This window comes from Orycteropus afer, unplaced genomic scaffold, assembly GCF_000298275.1.
Source record: "Orycteropus afer afer isolate SDZICR_OR568_19922 unplaced genomic scaffold, OryAfe1.0 scaffold00261, whole genome shotgun sequence".
NCBI lineage: Eukaryota > Metazoa > Chordata > Mammalia > Tubulidentata > Orycteropodidae > Orycteropus > Orycteropus afer.
This window is the reverse complement of record NW_006921848.1, coordinates 2,929,303-2,954,450: the sequence shown is the minus strand read 5'-3', so window position 1 is coordinate 2,954,450 and position 25,148 is coordinate 2,929,303. Positions and strand designations below refer to the sequence as shown.

Below are 25,148 nucleotides of genomic sequence, written 5' to 3'. Positions count from 1 at the left end.
TGTGAGTTGGAAGCTACTCAATAGAGCTTTTTTTAAATTTTTTTTTTCCTTCCGGTTTTATTATCTTAGCCATCGCATGGAATTTCTAATTGCCATCAGAGTTAATTAGATGGTCATTTTCTATCATTTTCCATCTAGCTCCACCCAGCTTACTACGACTGCAATTTCTAACTCGATATACAATTTCCAATACTTTTAGTTTTACAGTTATTGTTTTTATGTTTGGAGCCAACATATAAGAAATTCATCTAAAAAATGAACCATCCAGTATTGATGCTAAAGAAAACTATTTTCTTTGCAACCGTTGTTTAATCTGTGGATGCTAGTATTATTTATAAATTCCTTTAATCTACAATTAAAAGGTTTCCGGATAACAAAACTAATCTAACTTTACTCCCGCGAAGCTGCCTTAAATACCTCCATCTCCGAGATCTGGCCTAATATTTGCTCACTTCTTTTATTAGGTCCTCCCTTTTGCCCTCCAACTTCATTTGATATATGCTTCCTAGGACATATTGGAGACTTCTGGCAAAGAGTGGCTGGAAAATGTAACTCCGAATTTCCTACAATCTCAGCTCCACTTTCTCCCTTCCTCCCCGCCCAAGGCTGGAGCCTTGTTATTGTCACGTGGTAGCGCTCCCCGCCCAGACTCTTGTCTCCGCCTCTCTGGGACTTCGCTCACTCGGCGGGGAGGAGGCGAAAAAGTTTCTTTTGCGGGCCAGGCCAGAAGGGGCTTCGGAGCGTGTATGCTACTCGGGCTGCAACTCTGCCTCAATTGGCTGTTCTTTTTGATTTCCCTCGCACTGTTGGAGGGCATGAAAGGCCTTCGCTCCTGGGAGTGAAAGAAAGACGTTTAAGCCCAGCGAGAGGGAGAACCGCGCGCGCGCGCGGGCGGGAGCGAGGGCGCCCACTCCTTGGCTCGAAGTTTGTGCCCGGACACCAGTGCGCACCCGGCTGCGGAGCGCCTGGCCGAGCGAGAAGCCTCAGGACCACTATGGGCGCACCGAGGTTCCGCGCGCCAGCGGCGACGCTGGGTCTGCTGCTGTGCGCGGTGCTGGGGCGCCCTGGCCCGGCTGAAGGCAGCCGAGGGGGTGGCCCAGGGGCATTCGGATATCCCTCCGGGGTCGCAGCCGAACGCCCGTGCCCCTCTCCCTGCCGCTGCCTTGGAGATTTGCTGGACTGCAGTCGCCACCGCTTGGCGCGCCTTCCCGAGCCTCTCCCGCCTTGGGTTGCTCGGCTGTGAGTATTACTCTCGTGAACACAGGGACTGGGCTGCTTTTTCAGGAAAATCGGAGCTGGAGAGAGGCTTGGGCGCTCGGGGCTCGGCACGCAGTACTTTCTTCGAGGGCAGTTTTCCCTGGCCCAGGGTTTGAGTCGCTCATCTATGGGGATGGAAAAGAAGCCGTCGGGGCCTCAGAGGTCCTTGCCTTGTGGGGCGCGCAGGTGTGCGCTTGGCGCGCCCCGCCAGGCCGCAGATGGGCAAGGCAGTTGACAACTCCAAGGGCGCAAGGTCAGGGCCCTGCGCCTGGAGCTCGAATCTGCTCCCCTGCCAGGTCAAGGGACGGCCGGAGTTTTCTATTCGCCCCGTGGCTCAACTTTAGCTTCTCATTGATTCAGGGCCCTTCTCTTCCCAGGTATTAACTGCATGTCCCTTTCTAATTTAGGTTTCTCCCTCGTCAGAGTTGGGCCACTGTCCAAGCCTTGGTAGGCATCCTTTTGTTGTTGTTTCCCCTGTGCTAAATTTCGTATTAGGAGACCTTACGTTTTTCTCTTGCTCCCGTACCCCACGCCTTCGACCAAAGTGTAACTCATATCTTCATCCTCCTTCCTGTAAGAAGTTGGTGAGACTGTTGGATCAGAAGGTATGGAAAGAAATTAACTAGGTTTTCAGAACCAAGGGAGTGATCTCTGTAGCTCTTTAGATTGCTTAGGCGGTTTCGGGAAGAGCGCTGAGTGCTGTTACGTTATGCGAGATTTTGGATTCTGACTCTGAAGTGTGAATGCCTGAAATCGTTGCGAACTGCGCGGAAGAACAGGGAAGAAAATGTTGTTTAGTTGAAATTGATGATTCTCCAAAGTTTCTCCTCCCTCCATATTCTCTAGCAGCCCCAGACTCACTGTAAAATACATAGTGTCAAAAGTTGTGGGTTTTTTTAATTTTTTTTTAGTAGTTTTTCTACTTAAAATAAATTGCATTCGATTTGGGCCTAACCAGCTGCAGTGGTAATTCTGGTTCTTAAACAATCCTAATAGTAGTAGAAGATTTGGTTAGGTAGTTGGGGATTAGGAAATTTTTACAGCATTGCACAACTCTAAACTCCTTTCTTTATGAAAACTGCACTTGGTGGGTGTCAAACAGCGTATTCTTGGTGTTTGTGTGTTTTTAGATAAACTTTGGTTTAGTTTTTTTAAAACGTAAAATTACAGAGTATTGGCTTGATATTTAATCTCTTATCATGGGGATGTCTTACTTAGTAGTTTTCATTACAATTGAAAGAACAGACAAGGGCTTTAACCTAAAGCAGGAAGACTTTCAATTAGTTGTGGCTAATTCCGTTCAATTGCCTCTTGCCGAGGTCATGCTGCCTTATTCATGAAACATGAATGGCTCTATTGACAACATATGGAACTGAACATTTGAATGACTAGAGGTGAACACCTTTGAATAATACAGGGATGAGAATAAGAACATGAATATCATGCTTCCTGGAGTGAGTTTAGATGTGCTTGGATCTTTCACCAAATCTAACTTATAGTCAGTGGTTTCTCAATGTCTTGCAAGTGGCCTGTTGGATATTTCTAGCATGCAATATATATTTTTGGTGAATTTAGATGTCTTTTAAAAATAAGTGCTTTGTTCTTGATTAGAAGGTGAGTTAAACCAAAAGGGGTTTGATACTTATTTAAACATTGTCTTAAAAGTAGCTGACCTAATTAGGATTTTGTTTTGCAGATAATTTGGTGGCACACTAAAAACAAATTACAGTTGATTTGGTTAGCACAGTCTTTAATTACATTTCCGCCAGCAGTAAATTGTCTCAATGCAAGTCCACATTCCTTAAATGTATGTGAAAATAAGTTCCACTTGTATAAATAAGCCCTGGGTCTGTTGTCAGAAGCCCCGCTGTGATCACTCATTGGACAGCTCTGTCATTCTTGTAGTTCTGTGACTTTTAGCCATCTCTGCAGGTTTTACCAAACCATGTGGACTAAATTCTTTATTGTAAATGTTTCTTTTGTTTGTGCCTAGAACTTTAGAAGCCTCCTCTCCTCTCACTTTTTAAAAGAAGAGAAAACATTGCAATTGAGTTTTACCTTCCCTATCATATGGTATCTGGACCAGCAGACTTAAGATAGTTGCTACTTAAGTTTTACATAATTAGACAAGCTTTTAAGTAGACCCTTTGTTTCAGAGTTCAAAAACAAGCATAGAAATGCATATTATTTTCCCCCCATCTTAACTTCGCTTTACTTGGATAATTAACATAGTGAAAATTTGTCTTTGGAGTAGTTTCAGAAAAACCTTAATTTCTAATCTTTTGTCTCATTAATTTTACCACTTGATGAATTTGCAAGGAAAAAAAAGATCAGTATTTATGACAACGTATGCATTTAAGTTGTCATTTATTGACATAGAAACCCATGTGGAAAAAATTGAATCATCTGAGTTATAAAATAATAGTACTGTACTTGATGCTCCTTTCATAAAGTAACCTCTAATACTTTAAGGAAAGTAGCTCTAAAAACACTATTTGAAGAAGCATGGCTTTTAAGTAACCTCCTTTAAAGCCAGACCTGAGTTTACATCTGAAGTGTGTGCTTACAAGGAGTTTGGAACCTAAAGGGGAGTGCTTGTTAGAATTTATGTTACTTAGCCCAAAGAGGGAAAAGTTGCTCAATTGCCAGTGAGAGCTTCCAGTATTATTAAATTCTCACTGGAATTTCGGAATTATTTACTTTATCACCTAGAAATGTTTGCATTCTCAACAGGGCTCAGGCGAAATCCAAAAGGTAGTTTCGGCTGGCTGGTCTGACTTCTTTAGTGTTGGCTTGTTATAAATCCTCAGGTCTGTACCAGAAATGAGGGTGGGTGGGGGTAATAGTCCTTATGGTTTTCACAGCTGCTTTTCTGTATTTTCCAGACTAAAACTTGAACATAGCAGGCTGATTTATGAGTCACTTTGGATCAGTGTCTTAAAACAGCTACAGCCTGGCTTTTTGTTTTTCAGCCTTCCCGATTTCTGCTGAATTAGCAGCTCTGCAGGCCCCAGTGGGATCGATTAAGAAGCTGTGCTGGATTTGCATTTTAAAATTTGACTGGGAAATCAGATTTCCAAATGCTAAGAGGAAGAAAATGATAGCTGGAACCAAATGCTGTAAATTGATTATTTTCATATATATTTATTCTCTTGCTAATATGCAGGAAGAGCGACTTCTCTCTACCCTGTAGAGAGAGTTTGATTTTCAAGTATTTGGCCAGCTGAGTTCTGGATAAGCAGTTAACACCTCCCTCCTTCACGACCTTTCCTATTTATTAACCTCCCTACAGGGGGAAAAATAAAGTTTCCTGGGAAAGATGTTCATTAATGGAAATCTAAAAATGAAGAATCTGCTTTTCTTACTGAATGTTTTATGCTCTTTTGGGTTTAAGAAAACATTGCCATTGTACAACTTGACTCTGTTTTTAATGGTGTAGCCATAAAGACAATATAGGAAGATTTAGGAAAATGTGACAGCCTTTAACTGGAGAGTAATCGTTTCTGAAATTTAAACTGTATTAAATCTAAATTTAGCTCTATTAAAATTTCACGACTTTAATATTTAGCAGTAAAAAGTAACTTAAGGGGTGATCTTTTTTTTTCTCCCCTTTCTCCCCCACATATAGTGTGCTTTAAAAGTACACAGAACTTGGGGATGGAAGTGTGTTGCAATAACTGAAATATTTAAAGTTGCAGCTCCTGTTTCTGGGTCAGCAATGACTGGTCCCCAGCATGTGCGCTGTTTTCCCAAGACAGTTTCTCATTTTCAAGGTCTATTGTTGGCAGTGAGGAAAAAAAAAAAAAGTTCAGTGCAAAGCATCATCGCTCACAGGATGGCTTATGAAATAATTCTTAAAATGAAGAGTGTGGTTTTATTTTTTTAGTTAAAAAGACATCACATGCATTAAATGTAAGTGCCAGATTTGTTCCTACTTTCCTTTTAAGCCTTGAAACAATAGAAGACACAGTTTTATGTTGGGTAAGTTGGTCCAAAGAAGACTTTCTGTTGACGCAGGCTTACCTCCCAGGTGAAGGACTCTTTTCCCTGGTTGTTCGTGAAACCATGTGGGAAATCTGTGACTTTCTGTGGTGCTAAAAGCAGTCAAGTTTTGTTTGAAACCTAACGTGAGTTGTTGGGCTCACGGTTTCCTTGATGAACTCCAGATGGACGTGAGCTGGGCTGTGAGGGAAAGTGTCTGGCTCCAGAGTGGTGAGCACGCACAGCAGTGGTTGTAACTGCAGGATTTTTATAGTTTAAAGACTGTGCCAGATTTTTTTCATGTTATAACTCTACCAGAACAAATCTACTCATGTCTGTTACTGTCTGGTAGGTCTTTAGGTAAACATGTTTCAAATAAAACCTTTTGCAGAGTGTTGTTTTGCTTTGTTTTTTAGATGAAATAGTGAAATTCAGATATGTTCTCAACTGAAAAATTTGAAGCCTGCAAAGATCTCTGATTTCTGCTTGTGAACTAATGGGCATGCATTCAGAACAATGTGCTTCTCTGGATGATTTCACCACTGCCACCCTCCCTTTTTTAACATATATAACAAATGGTTCATGCTTTTCTCCAAACAACTTCGGTTATCTGGACAGTTAATCTTCATTTCTAAACACTGAACGAATTTATTTAGTAACGATTGGTTAACCTCATTTGGTGGGGAACTTTGAGCCATACTGTTTGTTCTGGCTTTTGGTAGCTGTTCAGCTGTTTCATTTTCATGAAGTACACCATTTTGGATGCACATGTTTAATGTACTGACACATATAGCGAATATAACCAAGCATATTTGCCCAATTTTGTTTTATGTTGTTGTTGTTGTTATGTGCCGTCGAGTCGGCCCCGACTCATAGCGACCCCTCCTTGGGTTTCCGAGGCAGTATCACTACGGAAGTAGGATTGCCCAACCTTCCTTCCGAGGAGTGGCTGGTGGGTTTGAACCAACAGCCTTCTGGTTAGCAGGCAAGTGTCTTAGCCATTATGCTACCAGAGCTCCCAATTTTGTTTTGTAGTGGAATCTTAAATGCTGAGTTGACTTTCTAGCCTAGAGTTTTATATATTAGGGTGTGTGTGTGAGTGTGTGTGTGTGAATAACAGCAAAGTCTGATGGAAATTCTTACTAAGGTAGAGTATGAAGCAGATTTACTGTAATGACTGGAAACAAAAAAAATCTGTTCACAGGTTTCTTTCCAGTCTGTTTAGCTCTGTTAGGTGATTGATGTGGTTTACATTGTATATTACCAGATATTGAGATTTTGGCTAATTCAGGAAAGCAGAGGGTTAAAGTTGTTTTCCATTTAACCAAACACATGTTTGTGTTTACACATGCTGTAAATATTTGGTTGCCTTAACCCAGAGAAACAAATATGTGTGAAAAGCAATTTCTCTTTTGTTTGACTGTAATAAGGACACTGATGCTTAATTTTATGATAATAAAAAAGTTTCTTTAGAGACTTCAGTTTCAGCAAGCTACCTAATTAGCTACTTTTCATAAGCCATGACTTCATCATATCAAGTTGAGAGTGGAGAGATGGAAAGGGGGTGGGGAAGGTGAAGCAAAACAACCAGTTCACAAAAGATCTGTTCACCATGTGCCAAGAAACATCTCTTAAAACGTTTGTGGGCTTAAAGCATTTGAATCTGCCAGCCTCCTAAACTAATTTTGTTCCCAGAGTTTGTATTTTTGAGTTTGGCATCTGTGTTGCTATTTGGTTTATGGACAGGATGGGCCAGTTACTTCTTATGTTGCCACTAGAGTTGATAGAGACATTTCATAAGCCTACTTTGTCTTTGGGGAGCTCTGGTGTGGCATAGTGCCTAAGGCATTTGACTGCTAACCAGAAGGCTGGAGGTTCAAAACCCACTTAGTCTTGGACATTATTAAGCACTATTAGTGATTTTTAGAAACTGCTTATCATTTATTTATGCTTTCTCTTAGGGATTTAAGCCACAATAGATTGTCTTTCATCAAAGCAAGTTCCGTGAGCCACCTTCAAAACCTTCGAGAAATGTGAGTCTTACTTTTTCTATTTGAGGTTTGAATAAAATATATTACCTGTCATACTACTTAACTGAAAAAAAAAATTTAGATTATAAATAAAGTATTTAAAACTTTTTAGTTAGGATGTATCTTTAAATAAATGTGTAGTTTTCACCTCTATGAGTTATGAATTACCTAATCAGCTTCTCCCCCTCCCCCCACCCCCTTTTGGACCTTTATAGGAAGCTGAACAACAATGAATTGGAGACCATTCCAAATCTAGGATCAGTCTCAACAAACATTACACTTCTTTCCTTGTAAGTGAACATTGGCCAGATTTCACATATATGTTTGTTATCGGGACCATGGGTAGCAGTCATATACAGAGTAAAGTTCTTTTAAGCAAAGTGTGTGGCCCTTTTGATACTACTGCCAGCATATAATGGAGAAGTAAGTGTTCTTCAAATTGGTTAACTTGTTTGGAGCTCTGGTAGCATAGTGCCTAAGGCACTTGACTGCTAATCAGAAGGCTGGTGGTTCAAACCCACCAGCCACTCCTCGGAAGGAATGTTGGGCAATCCTACTTCCGTAGTGATACTGCCTCGGAAACCCACGGAGGGGTCGCTGTGAGTCGGAGGGGTCCCTGTGAGTCGGGGCCAACTCGAGGGCAAATAAGAACAACAACAACATACCATATGATTCCTAAGTTTCAAGCGTTGTTGCAACAATACATTGTAAACTTTGTTGTCATTGCTAAACTGATCTCCAGGACTGGGAGAAGCCACCTTTCCTCTATAGAGATGTTTATTTGATTATTTTATGCAGGCTAGGACTTTAACCAAGTATTGCTCAGTGGTTGGCATGGGATCTCTGAACTAGGTATTACGTTACTTCTTAGTGGAGAATGATCAGAGTTGTTTTGTAAGGGGAAATGGGAATTGGACTGTCTTCTTAAATTTATGCCTGCAGTAAAAATTAGGGTTCAGAAACATCAAGTCAAAGTATCAGCTTCTAAGTTAAAATTAAATGTGTGACTGAATTCAGAAATATTGCATGTCATGTTGCAAACAGGAGTTTTCAAATAAAATTGTGTTAGACTTTCTGTATTTTTAGGGCAGATAACAGGTTTATATTCATGTATTGGAGATAGATTTCAGAACAATTTTGACTTTGGGCATTTAAAAGTAGCGTTTGAAAGGCACATGATTTAATTTCTGAAATTAAGTAATCATGAAGAATTAAAAATGTATTTAAGCCACTGAAGTTAAGAGAGTTAGAGTGTTTTCCTCTCTTAAACAACTGAAGGGAAAAAAAAAAAATCATTGCTAGTTGCTTTTGGCAAAGGTGTTGGGAGGGTTGAAATTATATAGTAAATTTCAGGAAAGCTGTTCAATTAATTAAAATGATCACTACCCAATTGCTTACATCTGGAGATTTATAGAGGTTTGTTTTTACTGAGGGTCTGGGTCAGCTAAGTCACTGGTGCAGCCGCTGTGTCTGCTTTCCCCTGTTTGAATAAGAACTAAGTGACATTTGATACTGATGCAGGTTTTTCCAAAGATCAGAAACAGAAAGGAATGAAAGGGAAAAGCAGTTGGTATGTGACAAACACTGAATTGAAAAATTATTTTTACAAATGTTACCATTAATTCCTATTTTCTTTGTCTTTCACAATCATAATTCTGGAGTCTAAATGGAATACTGGTTTTGGTTTCTTAAACGTCTCTAACTATTCTTGTTTGACCAGTGGGGCATTTTTGAATCCAGGGGAACGCCACTCAGCTCCGCTTGCCATGCCTTGTGTATTGGCGGATTCTGTCAGCATGTTCAAGAGGCTGAAGGTCCATTGCATGCAGTATGGCTGCAAGGGTCTGCAGTGGGGTTTCCTAATCTGGGTGGGGTCGAGAAAACAGTCTTCTCTTAGGCACGGTATAGAGTGGAAAGCAGCAAAAACTTGTAAGAAAATTAAGAAGTTCTACTGGAAATTAACAGCCTAATCCTTCTATACTTTAAAACCACAACTTTAACGAGAAAAGTAGAATGAACTCTGGTAAGTTAAAAAGCTTGGAAATTTGAGCTCTTCCCCATACTGTTTTCGTTTGTGCTTAGCTTTAGTGAGTGCCATGTGTAAAATCAGCCTGCGTAACCTCACTTTCTTTCTCCTTAATTTGTTGCAATACATCTGACCAGTGATCACTTTGTTCATCTTATATAATGATAGATTTATTACTTAGATTACATAAAATCTGCAAAGAGTAATTTATGCAGTAGGCCTGCTAATTCAATAGGGACACTGAAAAATAGTTTTCATACCTATGAAATATCTTGCAAGGTTTACTTCTCTACCTGTTTTCCTTTTCCCATCTTTTTCCCCCCGTAGTCGTCTTCTGCTATTGCAATACACAACCATTTGTTTCTAAAGCATTTTTAATGTCTGTGGTGTATTGTGTAGGGTGGAACATTTTCTTTTAATAGAAGCACTTGAAAACAATCAAAACTAAAAATCGGTACTTAAATGTGTGCCTGAAGTTAAAGGAAAATAAAAATTAAACCACATAATATGGTTCAGATTGGAAACATGCGGTAGCACCACAAGTAAGCTCCCTATCTCACAAAATAGTTCTCAGGACTATTTGACCTTTCTAAGATCTCTTTTTTCTTTTTTAAACCTTCTCTAGAGAAACACATTTTACTGGATAGTTTTCAACAGTCATATGATTTGAAAACTTGTATTAAAGGAAAAATCAGCATCTTGGGCAGATGATCTAAAGTTTGTATTCCTGTCTGGGCTCCACAGTGTGACTGCTCTGTACAGTGGGGCCTCCTCCCAGCTGGAGGGGCTGCTATGCAGAGAGGACTGTACTTATAACATGGTCCTTTGTCACTACTGCATGAGCCATGAGCTAACATCGGGTCAGATGATGTCCGTGTCCAGGGACAAAATCAGTTTTGATAATGTAAGTGAAGTCTGCTAGAAAGTCAGGGCATCAACATTTTTGCTGTTGATTCTGATCTGATATTGCATAAATATTTCTGGCATTACTGAAAGGGTCTGGTTTATCATAATCATGCAAATCTTTTCTATTTCTTTTCTCAAAGGCAGACGTTCCCCCCAAGTCCATCATTTTTCTGTAAAGCCTTTAATTTTTCCAGAGATGGCATTGCCGCCTTGCCAGAGAGATTTTGTATATATTGACTCCTTTGGCAAGTGTTGTTGTTAGGTGCTGCCGAGTCAGACCCGACTCATAGCGACCCCTCCTCGGGTTTCTGAGGCAGTATCACTATGAAAGTAGATTGCCCAACCTTCCTTCCGAGGAGTTGCTGGTGGGTTTGAACCTTCAGCCTTCTGATTAGCAGTCAAGTGCCTTAGGCACTATACTACCAGAGCTCCTCCTTTTGCTGGTGAGAATCCCTAAATGTGCTGTACTGATGGTTGGGTGAATATTGAATTTCCGAATTAACAGAACTCAGTTCTAACCTTTCTAGTGATCTTTTAGAATGCAAAAGAACCTTAGTAGACCAGTTCTCCTTTAAATAGCATGCACAACTTAGCATGCAATTGAGAAATCAGCAGGCTTACTGGGTGTAAGGAATGGTTTGTGGTTTTAATATATTTCTCTTACAAGATCCTAGCCATTGCAGTATGTTATACTTTGGAGGAAGAATTGAATTATCTTTGGAATGAACATATCATAGTAGATCTCTGTTGATCAGCCATTCTAAGTGTGTTGATTTTGCTGCACGTCTTAGTTACAGAGGAGTTCCTGGATGGTGCAAATGGTTAGTGAGCTCAGTGCTTGACTAAAAGGTTCCTCAGAAGAAAGACCGGTGATCTACTTCTTAAAAATCAGCCATTGACAACCTATAGAACACAGGTTTGCTTTGACACACAAGGGGTTGCTATGAATCTGAATCAAAGGCAACCGGTTTGTTTTTTTGGGTTGGAGAGTTAGGGCTTTCTATGATATAGTATAAGGATCTCTGATGGTCCAGCGCCTAAGGTATTTGACTGCTAACCAGTAGATTGGCAATTCAGACCCACCAGCTACTCTGCAGGAGGAAGATGGGGCAGTCTAGGTCTGTAAAGACTTATAGCCTTAGAAACCCATTGGGGATCACTAGGAGTCGGAATGGACTCAATGGCAGTGGATTTGGTTTTCAGGTGGGTGGTGTACCATTGGCTGCTCTACCATTGGATGTTTTGAAACCTCTGAGCTGGCTTGGGGCAGGTTTGAATCTGTGAGTTATGTAACATTATTGCTGAATGAAAGAAGACTTTTTGATTATTAACTAGTGCTAGTTTTAAGAAGCCTGGTGGCACAGTGGTTAAAGTGCTTGGCTGCTAACCAGAGAAGGATCAGTGGTTCAAAATCACCAGCTCATTCCATAGAAGATAAGGCAGTCCGCTTCCGTAAAGATCTACAACCTTGGAAACACTGTGGGGCAGTTCAGCTCTGCCCTATAAGGTCCTTTGTCAGAATTGAATTGATCGTAACAAGTGTTAAGTGTGTAGTTGGGTCTTAATCTTGACACTGTTGGTTTATATAGTATTGTCCAACATGCAAACACTTGTCTGATGTCCTAGAATGGAAAGGTTTTAGGTCAGCAAGTGTTAAAGTAATACCCAGAGTACTTTTTAAAAATGCAGATTTCCTGACCCCTTCCCTCGAAAAAAAGAAACAAAAAACCAAACTCACTGCTGTCGAGTAGGATCTGACTCATGGCGACCCCTCCTTGGGTTTCCAAGGCAGTATCACTACGGAAGTAGATTGCCCAGCCTTCCTTCTGAGGAGTGGCTGGTGGGTTTGAACTGCCAGCCTTCTGGTTAGCAGTCAAATGCCTTAGGCACTGTGCCACCATAACTCTAAATCCATGGGTTTGGGTAGGGCCTAGGAATGTGTATCTTAACACATTTCTCCTGTTAATTCTGACCTGATATTGTATAAATATTTCTGGCATTACTGAAAGGGTCTGGCTTATCATAATCGTGCAAGCCCTTTCTATTTGTTTTCTCAAAGGGAGATATTCCCCTCAAGTCCATCATTTTTCTGCAAAGGCTTTAATTTTTCCAGAGATGTCATTGCTGCCTTGTCAGAGAGATTTTGTATATATTGACTCCTTTCTCTGGTGAGAATCCCCAAATGTGCCCTACTGATTAGAAGCATTGAAGAGATTTAAGGTAGAGTGAGGTGATCAGACTTGTGGTTGGAAAATGTCACTCTGGCTTTTGTGTGGAGAATGTGCTATCAGTGTCCAGAGGGTGGATTTGTGGGGACAGGTGATTAGGATACCACGATGATGTCACTGTTCTTCTAAAATGCTGCTCTAAAATGCTGCTCTGTGAATTTACTCTGTAAATCTTCACCCAAATCCTAATAAAAAAATAAATAAATAAATAAATAAAATAAAATAAATAAAATGCTGCTCTAATTGTGCCAGTGGGAGCTCTGGTAGCATAGTGGCTAAGACACTTGCCTGCTAACCAGACGGCTGGCGGTTCAAACCCACCAGCCATTCCTCGGAAGGAAGGTTGCACAATCCTACTTCTGTAGTGATACTGCCTCGGAAACCCAAGGAGGGGTCGCTATGAGTCGGATTTGATTAGACGGCACATAACAACAACAATTGTGCCAGTAGAAGAGTGATTAAAGGCAAAGCTCAATTCAGGTGGCCTGGAATTAATTGCTGGCCCTACCCCTTGCTAGGTGTGTGACCTTGGGCAAGTTACTTACTGTCTGTCTGTGTTTCCTTGGCAATAAAATAATAATAATAATAATTGTGTCTAGTCATTAGGTGGTTGTGAGGATGAGGAGAGAAAATACCTGAAAAGCCATCTGGTGTACACTGAGTGTTCAGTGGATGTGAGCTATGATGCTGATGCTCATTCATTCAATCAGCCAACTAAAATGCATTCAGAGCCTACTGTGTGCCAGGATCTGTTTTAACTGCTGAGGACACAGCAGCAGATAAAACAAACCCCCTGTTATCATAAAGTGAGAGGAAAGAAAAAAAAAAAAGAACTTTAAAAGAAAACTTCAGTTCATGATAAGTGCTGGGAAGAGAAAGATAGAGATAAAAGGATGGAGAACAGTGCTTATAGAAAGCAGTCAGGGAAGATCTTTTTGTGAACCGTTACCAAATCCTACTGTGTGTCAGGTCCAGTTCTAGGCTCTGGGGATTCAGCAGTGAACAAAACAGACCAAAAACCTCACTCCTCGTAGAGCTGACCTTTTTGAGGAAGGAAAAAGATAAATAAAATAAATAATAGGTGTAGTGAAAAGGTGATGATTACTAAGGAGAAGAATAAAGCTGGGATGAAGGGTAAGAGGTATGTGTGGGAAGAGGAAATTTACAGTTTTCAATGGAAAGGCAGAGAGGACTTCCCTGGGAAGCTGACAGTTGAAGCAGGGCCTGGATGGGGTGTGGGAGCGAGTTGTATGGTCATCTGAGGGGTGAGGTCATCGTGGAGATTCCTCTGTCCTCTCCACGCCATCTTGCCTTGTCTATCCAAGCTACATGATAATAGTTTGTTTCTGTTTTCCCCCTTCTGTGTTTGAGGCCTCTGGGGCTGACTGTTGTTTTCCCCAGCACCAGCACCCAAATCAGCACCTACCATATAGTGGTGCTTAATTAATCTAAGAATTAAGGATTCCTTATCAGATAGCCAGGTGCACTTAGCAAAATTCAGACAAATCTTTTCCTATAAACGTAATCTAAAACACTGACTGAAAATTGATGGTGGAATGGAAACAATTAATCCAAGGGACTAGTGGACCATGTGAACCTCTGCCTACATGACCCTGAGACCAGAAGAACTAGATGGTGCCCAGCTACCACTGTCAACCACTCGGAAAGGGATCAGTGCAGGAGATCCTGGATAGAGCAAGAGAAAAATGTAGAACAAAACTCAGAATCATAAAGATCAGGCTTGCTGGTGTGATAGAGACTGGTGAAACCCCAAAGACTATGGCCCTTAGATACCCTTCAAGCCTGGAATTGAACTCACTCTCACGATTTCTGGTCATACAGTAGAAATACTTTAAAAAAAAAAAAAAAAAAAGGTGGGGGGACACAAGAGAAGTAATCCAAGTATTACATGGATTCAACTCACTATTCCGTTTGTTGAACACATACTCTGGAATTGGGAATGCATGTGAAGTGATAATAAAAGCTCCCATTGTCATTGCCTTCTGAGTGTTAATATCTCAGCACAATGAGGGGAACATTGGTGTTCAAAGACACATACCCCCTGGATTCTATATACACAAGAATTATTTAGTACCTGAGTTAAAAAAAAAAAAAATTAAAATACAAAAACCAAACATGCAACATTAATTTGTTTCAACACTGAAGAAAAAAAAAAAACCCAGCTGTTAGGGAGGGCTTAAATTGTGTCCCCCAGAGGTATATGGAAGGAGCTCTGGTAGCATAGTGGCTAAAGCACTTGACTGCTAACCAGAAGGCTGGCGGTTCAAACCCACCAGCCACTCCTCGGAAGGAAGGTTGGGCAATCCTACTTCCGTAGTGATACTGCCTCGGAAACCCAAGGAGGGGTCGCTATGAGTCGGGGCCGACTCGACGGCACACAACAACAACAACAACAACAACAGAGGTATATGGAAGCCCTAACTCCTGGTGCCTTTGAACATGACTATGTTTGGAAATAGCATCTCTGAAGATGTTTTTCGTTAGGTCTACATGAGGTCATAGTGGAGTAGAGTGGGTCCTCACCTTATATGACTGGTCTTCTTATAAAAGAGAAGAAAAGACACAGAGCCCGGGAGACAGAGGAAGGATGGCTATGTGACTGTGGAGGCAGCTGTAACTGCAGGCCAAGTATGCCAGAGACTGCTGGGAGCCACCAGAAGTTAGAGAGCACAGAACAGTGTCTCTCTGTGAGATATCACAAGACATCCACAGGACCGATACTTTGATTTGGACTTGTGAGACAATAAATTTCTGTTCTTATTAGCGACACAAGTTGTCGTATTTTGTTACAGTAGTCTAGGAAACTATAATAACACCTGCTGTGTTGGACTCGTTGATAGGAGGAAAGAGAGAATGTCCTCTTAAAATATTTTTCTGGTATATTAAGAGATCTTCAGGAGTGTGTGGATAACAGATGGCTGTCCCCGTGCACTGGCCATGTGAGATGTGGTTCTGTCACATCATGTGTTCTCTGGTACTGGATGCTTTGGGGATGCAGTAGAAATATGAAACTCAGGCCCTTCCTTCAGCGGTGTGGTGTGATTTATCTGGTACAGGGAACAAAACTGGATGATTGGCAGTATTAGCCATTTCTGTGTATGAGCAACAGTCATTATATTGTAGAATTCTGAGAATAGTGGTGATTTTTCTTTTTTTCGGTGTTAGAATTCCCTCAAGTGTAGCAGGTATAGTTCTCGCATGGCATTTGGCACATGTCTCATCTAAGGAGAGGATCCATAGCTTACTGAGCTTTCAATCCCCATGGTAGCCCAGTATAGTTTCTGGCACATAGGAGATGCTCGCTAAACATCTATGTGGATGAGAGAGACCCTGAGCCTTTGTGTGGTAGTAGAGAGACCTGAACTGGGACTCAGCCATGCAGGGTTTTATCCTGTCTCCCACTAATGACCTGTCTGACCTTGGACAGTGTTAATGAACTCTTCTTTATCTGTAAAATCCATAAAAGATGACTTCCCATCTATCTCCCATGGTTCTGGTAAAGGATCAAATGGCATAAAGTACATGAAAGGGCTCAGAAATGTGTGAGCAGTAGCAGCTGCTTCTCTGTCAGTCGTGGTTGGCTTGGCAGAGGAGCAGACTTGAGGCAGTGAGCCAAGACAGGGAGCCTTTGTGGACTCTTGAAGAGGGGGTCACAGGAGGTAGGTATGATTTAGAAATGCTATCCTGGCAGCAGTATGTAGCATAGATGAGAGTGGGGAGAAAGATCTCTGCATTTGGGATAAATTATTAGGAATTTCTTTTCAAATGATTAAAAAGAAAATAGCTGAGTACTCTATAGTTAATAACTAAACATTTCTAGCCTGAGGGGTTGTGTATATGTAAGGCCGATTTTGAGCAATGCCTACTATGCTCTAAGTGCTAGGGAACAAAGAAAAATAGACCATTCCTGCTCTGAATAACAGGAATATAGACAGTAAGGCATAGTCAGGATGAGGCACAGGTTCATAGGGGTGTGCTCAGAGCTGACTCAGCACACCAGAAACCCACTGCCATCGAGTCGATTCTGACTCATAGTGACCCCCATTGGATTTCTGAGGTGGTAAATCTTTATAGAAGTAGATTGCCCAGTCTTGCTTCTGCAGAGTGGCCGGTGAGTTTGCACCACCAACCTTCTGGTTACCAGTTAGATGCCTTAGGCACTGTGCCACCAGAGCTCCTCTCAGCACAGAGTGGGGCTTTATGTTTCAGTATGTGTAGAGTGTGAGGGTGAGGGGGTCTGGCAAGGGAAGGGGGCTTGGAAGTTGGTAGGGATCAGCTTCTTCCATGCGTGGGTGTTTGAGCCTTTAGAGTGTCACACTGAAGTCTTTTTTTTTTTTTTTTTTTTTTAAGTGGGGCATGAAATAACTACATTTTAATTAAGCACAGAATCTGCTTCTCCCCTCTTTTCAAATTGTCAGTCAACAATGTCGTTTTCAAAATCAGGTGCTATAAAGACAAATAAATAATGTGGCTTTGATAATGAATAATTACAAGTTGCCAAGTACCTGTTTACATAGATCTCTGGAGCTGTTCTTTGCTCTGAGCCCCATGTATTCAGGGCCACCTCTCTTTTCCTACAACAGGGAATTGCACTTAGGGTGGGAGTCAGATGAGCATTGACTTCTGTATGATGAATAGGATAGGATTGAACTAGTAATCAGAAGGTGGATCTACAGTCTGCTGTTACCTAAGTATGAATGCAGTGTCATCCATAAGCATGCATTCCTTATTGCATTCCAAAAATCAAGCGTTAAAAATCAGTCTCAGAGACAGTAATTAATTCAAGAGACTGTTGCTTGGTTGTATGCCACAGAGTTTATTTAAATAGTCCAGCAAGTTCAATTTATAGCTTTAAAAACAATACTGGTATTTTACATTTTCAAGTGATGGAATATCTGATATATGTCCATCAGACATATCTGATTATAATTCCATAATAAAGCTCCAGTAGTTAGCTATTTTTTAAGTGAAGCCTTTACAAACCATTATTTGCAAAGAGGTTACCAGTTTGCCATATTAATTGAGGAAGTTGGGGAACAGCTTTAGCGAAAATTAGAATTTAATTCACTGGGGGGATCAGGAACCTTTGTTTGGATTGAATGGATACAAGCTATATCCCATCTTTATTCACATGAGGGTGTGTATGAACCCATCGTATTTGATCATCTTAAACTTCAAAACTCATCCACAATGTATGTTCTTCTGATGTGGATAAAGGAACTAGTGTCTCCTTCATATCTAAAGGTCATTGCAATAGAGGGTTATACTTCATCAGGACAGACAAGCCAGATGTTATTGGATTTAATGGAAGTCAGCATATGAAACTAAAATCTTACAAAATAAACACATAAACATCTTTATACAATAAGTTATAGTATTTTATTCGATTTTTAAATGTTTATATATAATTTGACACACACAAAAAATAATTTGCTGTAGACAGAGTTCTATTAAGACACTCCATAAGTTTGAAAAACAAAACAAAACATTGTTATCCAGTCAATTCTGACTCCTAGTGACTCTGTCGGACAGAGTAGAACTGCCCCATAGGATTTCCAAGGCTGTAATCTTAATAGAAGCAGACTGCTACATCTTTTACCTCCATGAGTAATCATAAACTGGTCCTCAGAATGAAAGCTTTCTAGATTTTTGAATTTTCAAGTTAGAATGACGGTATTTGAAATTTGTGCCATGGTTCTTTTAATCCTTCAGTGACTTCTCATTGCTCTTAAATAAAGAGCAAAACCCTCCCAAGACAGAAGACGTGCAGTACTCTACGTGATCTGTATCCTCTTTTCCCATTGAGCTTTCTCTGGTGTCATTCCTCCTTTTCCTCCTGGGCCTTTCAGTTCTTGGAATGTGCCAGGCTGTTCCTGCCTTAGGCCCTTTGCGTATGCTTTTCTCTGTCTAGAAAACATACCCTTCTCCCTCTTTTGCTAAGCCAGCCTTAGCTTCCCCTTTATATATGTTCATGTTTCCTTATTACAATATTTACTTTAATATCATATATACAGTCCTGTTTTTTCACTTGTATATTTGTGATTTTTTAATTAATACCCATCTTGTTCATCAGAATGAGAACCTCACAAAAGCTGAGATCATGACTGTTTGCATCCTCATTGTAATCTCAGTATCCATACAATTCCAGGCACATGGTACTCAGTATATGTTTGTTGGATGGATGGCCTAGTCCAAATTGTTATGTAGTTACTTGCAAGAAATTATTCAGTTAACCATTCCATTCATGCTTCTCTCTATACACATAAAATTGTTTACAATAATAAAACTTGTTTCTTCCAAGATTAAAAAAAAAAAACCAAACTCATTGCCTTCAAGTCGGATCTGACTCATTATGACCCCTCCTTGGGTTTCCGAGGCAGTATCACTATGGAAGTGGATTGACCAACCTTCCTTCCGAGGAGCGGCTGGTGGGTTTGAACTGCCAGCCTTCTGGTTAGTGGTCAATAGCTGATCTCAAAAACTCCTATATAACTAATGTTTCTCCTGAACCTAGACCATTTTCCCCATTCCCTCCCCAGACCTCACTCTAGCCATTTTCTTTGCTGCTTTGAAGTATCAAATGCAACATCAACCAGAGATTTTACTAAGCTGAATAAGGCTCGTTCTGCCAAGACAGAGAGAATAATAAAGTTACAGCCAGTTGCTTTTCATAATTGAGGGTAGCAAGATTAAACATGTCTCTCTATGCTGGCCTGATTACTTTTCTTCCTTCTCTTCCTTATTTTAGTTTCTCTGCTGTCTCTCATATGACAGATGTTCAGGCTCTGGTTGAGTGTTGTTGTTGCTGTTAGATGCCATTGAGTCAGTGACCTTTACTACATAAAGGCTGTAATCTTTATGAGAACAGATCGCAGGTCTTTTCTTCTTCACAGCTACTGGGTAGGTTTAAACTGCTAACTTTTGGTTAGCAGCCGAATGCTTAACCATTGTGCCACAGGACTTCTTTCTAGTAGAGTAGAGAGGCTGAAACAGTGAAACAGGGCTCTAATGACTGTCCCTTCTTTGGCTAAAAGGTGCTTAAGTACTAAATTCAAAACATGAAAGGACAAGCAATTATAAACATAAGCACCTCCTAAGGAGCTCTGGTGGGAGCTCTGGTAACATAGTGCTTAAGGCACTTGACTGCTAACCAGAGGCTGGCGGTTCAAACCCACCAGCCACTTCTCAGAAGGAAGGTTGTGCAGTCCTACTTCCTACCTTCCTATTGAGGAGTGGCTGGTGGGTTTGAACCACCAGGCTTCTGGTTAGCAAATGCCTTAGGCACTATACCACTAGAGCTCCTATACTTATTTAAAACAAACTTATTTATAACAAAACTTATTTATAACAAAAAGTATGGTATAGAATCTAAATGAACCTTTTTTAAATAAATAAATAAAACAAAATGCCTTTGAGTTTGGTCACAGAATTCTTGACAATTCTGGCAAGGTATTAGCCTAGGAATAGGGGTTAGTGCTCTTCAAAGATGAATGGATGTTTACAGAATCAGAGAAGGAGTTAATTATATAAATTCTCTTTCACTTATTCTCTTCCTCCATCTGTCCCTTACTTGCCACCCCTCCATGTAAGTATTAAAAGAAAAATGATGGGAATTGGAAATAAATATTTTTATGTATTACATAACTAGTTATAACTACTTTTGAGCATCTGCCCACAATCCTAGTGACTTGGCAGCAGAAGAGACGTTTCTTTTTTTATAGAGAAATATCACAAAGAGAAGTTATCCAACTTCCCCTGGAGCACTTTCAGACATAGAGTGCTCACTTTGTGGTATGAAACGGTTTCATTTTTGAGTAGGTCTAATTGCTTTTTTTTTTTTTTTTCCAATCAGTTGCCATTGAGTCGTTCTATAATTCATGGTGACCCAGTTTTGTCATAGTAAAACTGTGCGCCATAGGGTTTTCAATGGTTGATGTTTTTTGGAAGTACTGCATTTTTTGCAGATAGTGTGCCCAGGTAAACAACACGTGAACACATATAACACACAGAAATGATGAGGTTGTGTAAAAAGTTCTGGCATAGTACGCCTGTGCTTATGCTGTGCATGCCTCTTGATGTTTCCAGGAGTGAGTTTTGGCCTCATTAACCCTCATTCAGTAGTTTAAAAATGTTACTTTTGATCATATTTGTGTAGTAAAGGTATAAACGATAGTCAAGAAGTCATGGATCAAAGTAATCAGAAAATAAATAGTCAAAACTGTGCATTTGTTTGTATTGTTTAAAGTTGATCATTATAACCCCAGTGATTCTGAGTTGTCAGTGGGAACCTTGAACCTACTGAAACCAGTCCATAGATCACATGCTATCAGTTGGAAGCATAAACAAAGCAAAGCTATCATAAATGGAATCGAGTAGCTCTCAGTAGGAATTTGGATTCAGTCTGCATTGACATAATTATCATAGTTGTCTTCTGATTCTCGCTTTTGATTGGAGGAGTAAACAAAGCAAAACTGATCCATGACTGCTCTTGGCTCAGTAGTTGAATTTGATCTTATCAGATCATCTCTGTTTTTGTTTTTGGCTTTTTTCCTAGACAAACATGATGCTTTATTCTCTTGCAGATATTTCACTTTCTTTCATTCCCAGCTATAAGATCTGAGCTATAAGGATCCATCAGGCTAGGAGTTCTTCTACATAAATCCTTAGTAGGACCTTGGGTGCATCCTTTAATCAGTGTGAAAGTTAAGGCCCAGAAAGTTCATCTGCCTTACATAAGGTCACACAGCAAAGTAGCAGCAGACTCAGGATTCCTGGATCCCAAGCTGGTCATATCTTCTCTTTATGGAGATGTCCTGCTCTCAAATTTATCACACCAAGGGCAAGGGACAGCTGACTCTTTTCAATCAATCCAGCCTGCATTTTCTAGCATCTCTGAAGAGCCAGGCACTGGGCGGGGCATTTGAAGCACAGTGATGAAGAAATGGCCCCCTTCCCCAGGGGATTGCAAATGGGGGCAGGGCAGGAGAAGGAGGTGCTGAAACTTATCCACACATTTCTTTTTTTGAGCATTTTATTGTGTTTTAGGTGAACATTTACATGTTGTTGTTGTTATGTGCCATTAAGTCGGCCCTGACTCATAGTGACCCCTCCTTGGGTTTCCAAGGCAGTATCACTACGGAAGTAGGGTTGTCCAACCTTGCTTCCAAGGAGTGGCTGGTAGGTTTGAATCTCCAGCCTTCTCATTAGCAGTCACATGCCTTAGGCACTATGCTACCAGAGCTCCTGAACATTTACACAGCAAATTAGTTTCCCATTCAACAACTCATACTTAAATTGTTCATGACATTGGTTACTATCCCCACAAAGTGTCAGCACTTTTCCCATTTCCACCTGGCCTTCCGCATTTCCATCAATCCAGTTTCCCTGCGTGTCCTTGCCTTCTCATCTTTGCTTTGGGGCAAAGCTGTCCATTTGGTCTCCTATGCTTGATCATTCTAAGGACCACATTCCTCACAGGTGTTGTTATTTCATAGGCCAACCTATTATTTGGCTGAAAGGTGATCTCCAGGAAGGATTTCACTTTTAGTTTAAAAGGGTGTCTTGGGAGTTCCTCCAGTCTCCATCAGTCCAGTCAGATAATCTAGTGAAACCATTAAGCTATTATATTAGGTTTGCTTATCTCATAGTCTATAAATATTTCCTATTAGCACCAATGTCTTTGGTCAGTAATTGTAAGTCACCTTAGTCATATGCTTGTGAGCATATACAAAGACCCTTGCTTCTTGTACATCCCACATTTGAATTTGCAATCTCCTTACTAGAACCAGCTGTTACTGATTATAGTGTGCACATTTTTCAGTTTATAAATCTAAATCTTAAAACACTTTAGGATCATGTCAGGAATTAAATTCAAGTCCTATACTGCTGACTTCAAACTGAAAATCATTATGAGGGTAGAAGAAACAAGCTACAGAGTGGCAGTGAGAGTTTAAGGTTGAAGAGTCATCCATTTGCAAATGAAGGAGAAAAAAATAGCTGAAGAAAGTGAGTACACAAAAACACACAAGTTGGGGGGTAAAGCAAAATGGCCTAAATTAGAGAAGGAGTTGAAAGAGTGGATTATTTTTCAAAGGGAACAAAATCAAGCTATCTCTTCTGTCACAGTTCAGGTCAAAGAGAAGCTTCTGGCAAATGAAAGAGAAATCTCAGATTTCAAGGTGGGTTTCACCAGGATTTCTAAAGTCATAAAAATGAATGGCCTTTCTGTGAGAATGAGAACCACTGTGGGCCAGCAGCTTCCAGATGAGTGGGAGTGAAGGATGCCCAACTTCCAAAAATTCATTACCAAAGAAATCTCTCAGCTCAGTATCTCTGAAATGGATGTAATTAACATGGGTGAGGTTCCAGTGTCTCACTCTGGCCAGTAGGGCTGTGGCTGCATCAGGCATGAAAACTGTAGCCATTGTAATTACTGAGTGCAGGAGGCTTGCTTCACTATAGTCCAGGGTTGCACTGCAAGTAGGGTGAAATTAAAGCCAGTGGTGACTTTCAAGAGAGTTATCATGCCCTATGATAAAATGGCTCACTAGTGTGGTTATTCATTGTAATAAGAAGGATTAAATGTGATGTTATTAAAATATGGGTAGATAAATTTGATAGGACCAGGCAGGGGGGATTCTTTTAGAAGAAGTCTTTACTAATTTTCCATGTTATGGCTGCTCACAAAGAAAAAAAAAAATACTCAAAATTATATTAATTCAAGTGGTACCGGTAAAGCAGTTATTCATGGTAGCCTTATGTTCAGGCTGCAGCTGCTAAACATAATGGTCAACCACCCCATTCAAGACTTTCGTGAGAAGAGAATAGGATAAATGGAAGCAGTCTGGGATTCATGAATTCACAACATAAGGACGACTGAAGCAGGCGGTGTTTACAGAAGTCTACAACTGGATGGCTTCTGCTTGGGGCACTGTAACCCCAGAAACCATCCACAAATGCTTCAGAAAGGCTGAGATTATGTGCCAGTAGAATGCCAATGGTGGAGGTGAAGATTCCAAAGGTAGTGATAAGATGGCATTGGTTCAGAAGTCACAGAAGAGTATCTGCAAGGAGCTCTGCAATATTTTAATGATGCTATTGAGCAGATAATCTAAGAAGCTGGACTAGTTGAAGAGGAATGTGGCAGCAGGATTGGAGGAGACTCATTAACAGCCTGTAATACGCAGATGACACAACCTTGCTTGCTGAAAGTGAAGAAGACTCAAAACACTTGCTAATGAAGATCAAGGAGTACAGCATAAAGTATAGGTTATACCTCAATATCAAGAAAACAAAAATCCTCACAACTGGACCAATAAGCAACATCATGATAAATGGAGAAAAGACTGAAGTTGTCAAGGATTTCATTTTACTTGGATCCACACTCAACACGAATAGAAGCAGCAGTCAGGAAATCAGAGGATGTATTGCGTTGGGCAAATCTGCTGCAAAAGACTTCTTTAAAGTGTTAAAGAGCATAGATGCCACTTTACAGACTAAAGTTTACCTGACCCAAGCCATTATCTTTTCAATAGCCTCATATTCATGTGAAGGCTGGACAGTGAATAAAGAAAACTGCAGAAGAATTGATGCATTTGAATTGATGTTGGCAAAAAATATTGGATATACTGTTGACTTCCAGAAGAATGAACATACCTTGGAAGAAGTGCAGCCGGAATGCTCATTAGAAGCAAGAATGGCCAAGCTTTGTACTTTGGTTATGTTGTCAGGAGGGATCAGTTTCTGGACAAGGATAATGTGCTTGGTAAAGAAGGAGGTCAGTGAAAAAGGAGAAGACTCTCAACAAGATGAATTGACAGTGCCAATAATGTGCTTAAGTATAGTGATGACCATAAGGATGGCTCAGGACTGGGCAGTGTTTCCTTCTTTTGCGCTGTGAGTTGAAACTGACTTGACTGCACCTATCAACAACAATAACAACAGTGACAAGGAATTGGACTTTGAAGGGTTCTGGGAGTTGGATGAAGATGATAATGGTGATAATGAATGAATGATCTAAAATGGTCTGTTTTAAGATGAAAACACATTTTCTTAAAAATATGCTTCAGTTTAAGACTTATGAAAGCAATAAGATTTAAATGGTATCTTTTTATAGCTTGAGGCCTAGGACCATTTCTTACTAATTTCTGCTTTTTCCTACATTCATATTTGCTTTCAGCATGACATTCTATTTGTATCATGAGCCTGTTCAGTTCACCATTGGTAGCATTTGGTTTAGGAAAATACCTATCTTAAATGAAGCTTCCATAAGATCAGTTTTATCACAGAAATATTGAACTCATTGGACAGAAAGAAATTGAAATTAGAAGTCAGCAACAGGTTAAAAAAATATTGGTGTAGTGTACTTATGAAAATAATGCATGGGGCATTGTGAAGTTTGTAAAAAAGGAGAACATGCACATTATTTGTGTAAAATAGGTAGATTACCAGGTCTTTCTTCTGAAGCTTCTCTGGGTAGACTCAAGCCTGCAGCCTTTCAGTTAGCAGCCAAGCAAGTTATCTGTTTGCACCACCCAGGGACCCTAATCGCTAGGACATGTTATATGCTAAGTTGAGCTCTGCCTCTCTGCAGCTTCTACCTGTTACCCTAGTTCTTGGTACTGGATAAAACATTTTTGTTCTAAAATGAAAAATGAGAAATGATTCTAAATCTACAGATAGAAATCCAAAAGATTAATG

The 25,148-nt window shown here is 40.4% G+C and overlaps 1 protein-coding gene across 1 annotated transcript in view; it reads left to right on the top strand.

The window, feature by feature from the left end:
- Window positions 1-994: 994 nt before the first annotated feature.
- The window catches only part of LRIG3 (leucine rich repeats and immunoglobulin like domains 3), an 81,132-nt gene continuing 56,978 nt past the window's right edge, over window positions 995-25,148 (top strand). Inside the window, exons 1-3 of the mRNA XM_007950066.2 lie at window positions 995-1,239; window positions 7,200-7,271; window positions 7,484-7,558. Coding sequence (XP_007948257.1) covers window positions 995-1,239; window positions 7,200-7,271; window positions 7,484-7,558 — 392 coding nt within the window. The remainder of the gene's footprint in view (window positions 1,240-7,199; window positions 7,272-7,483; window positions 7,559-25,148) is intronic.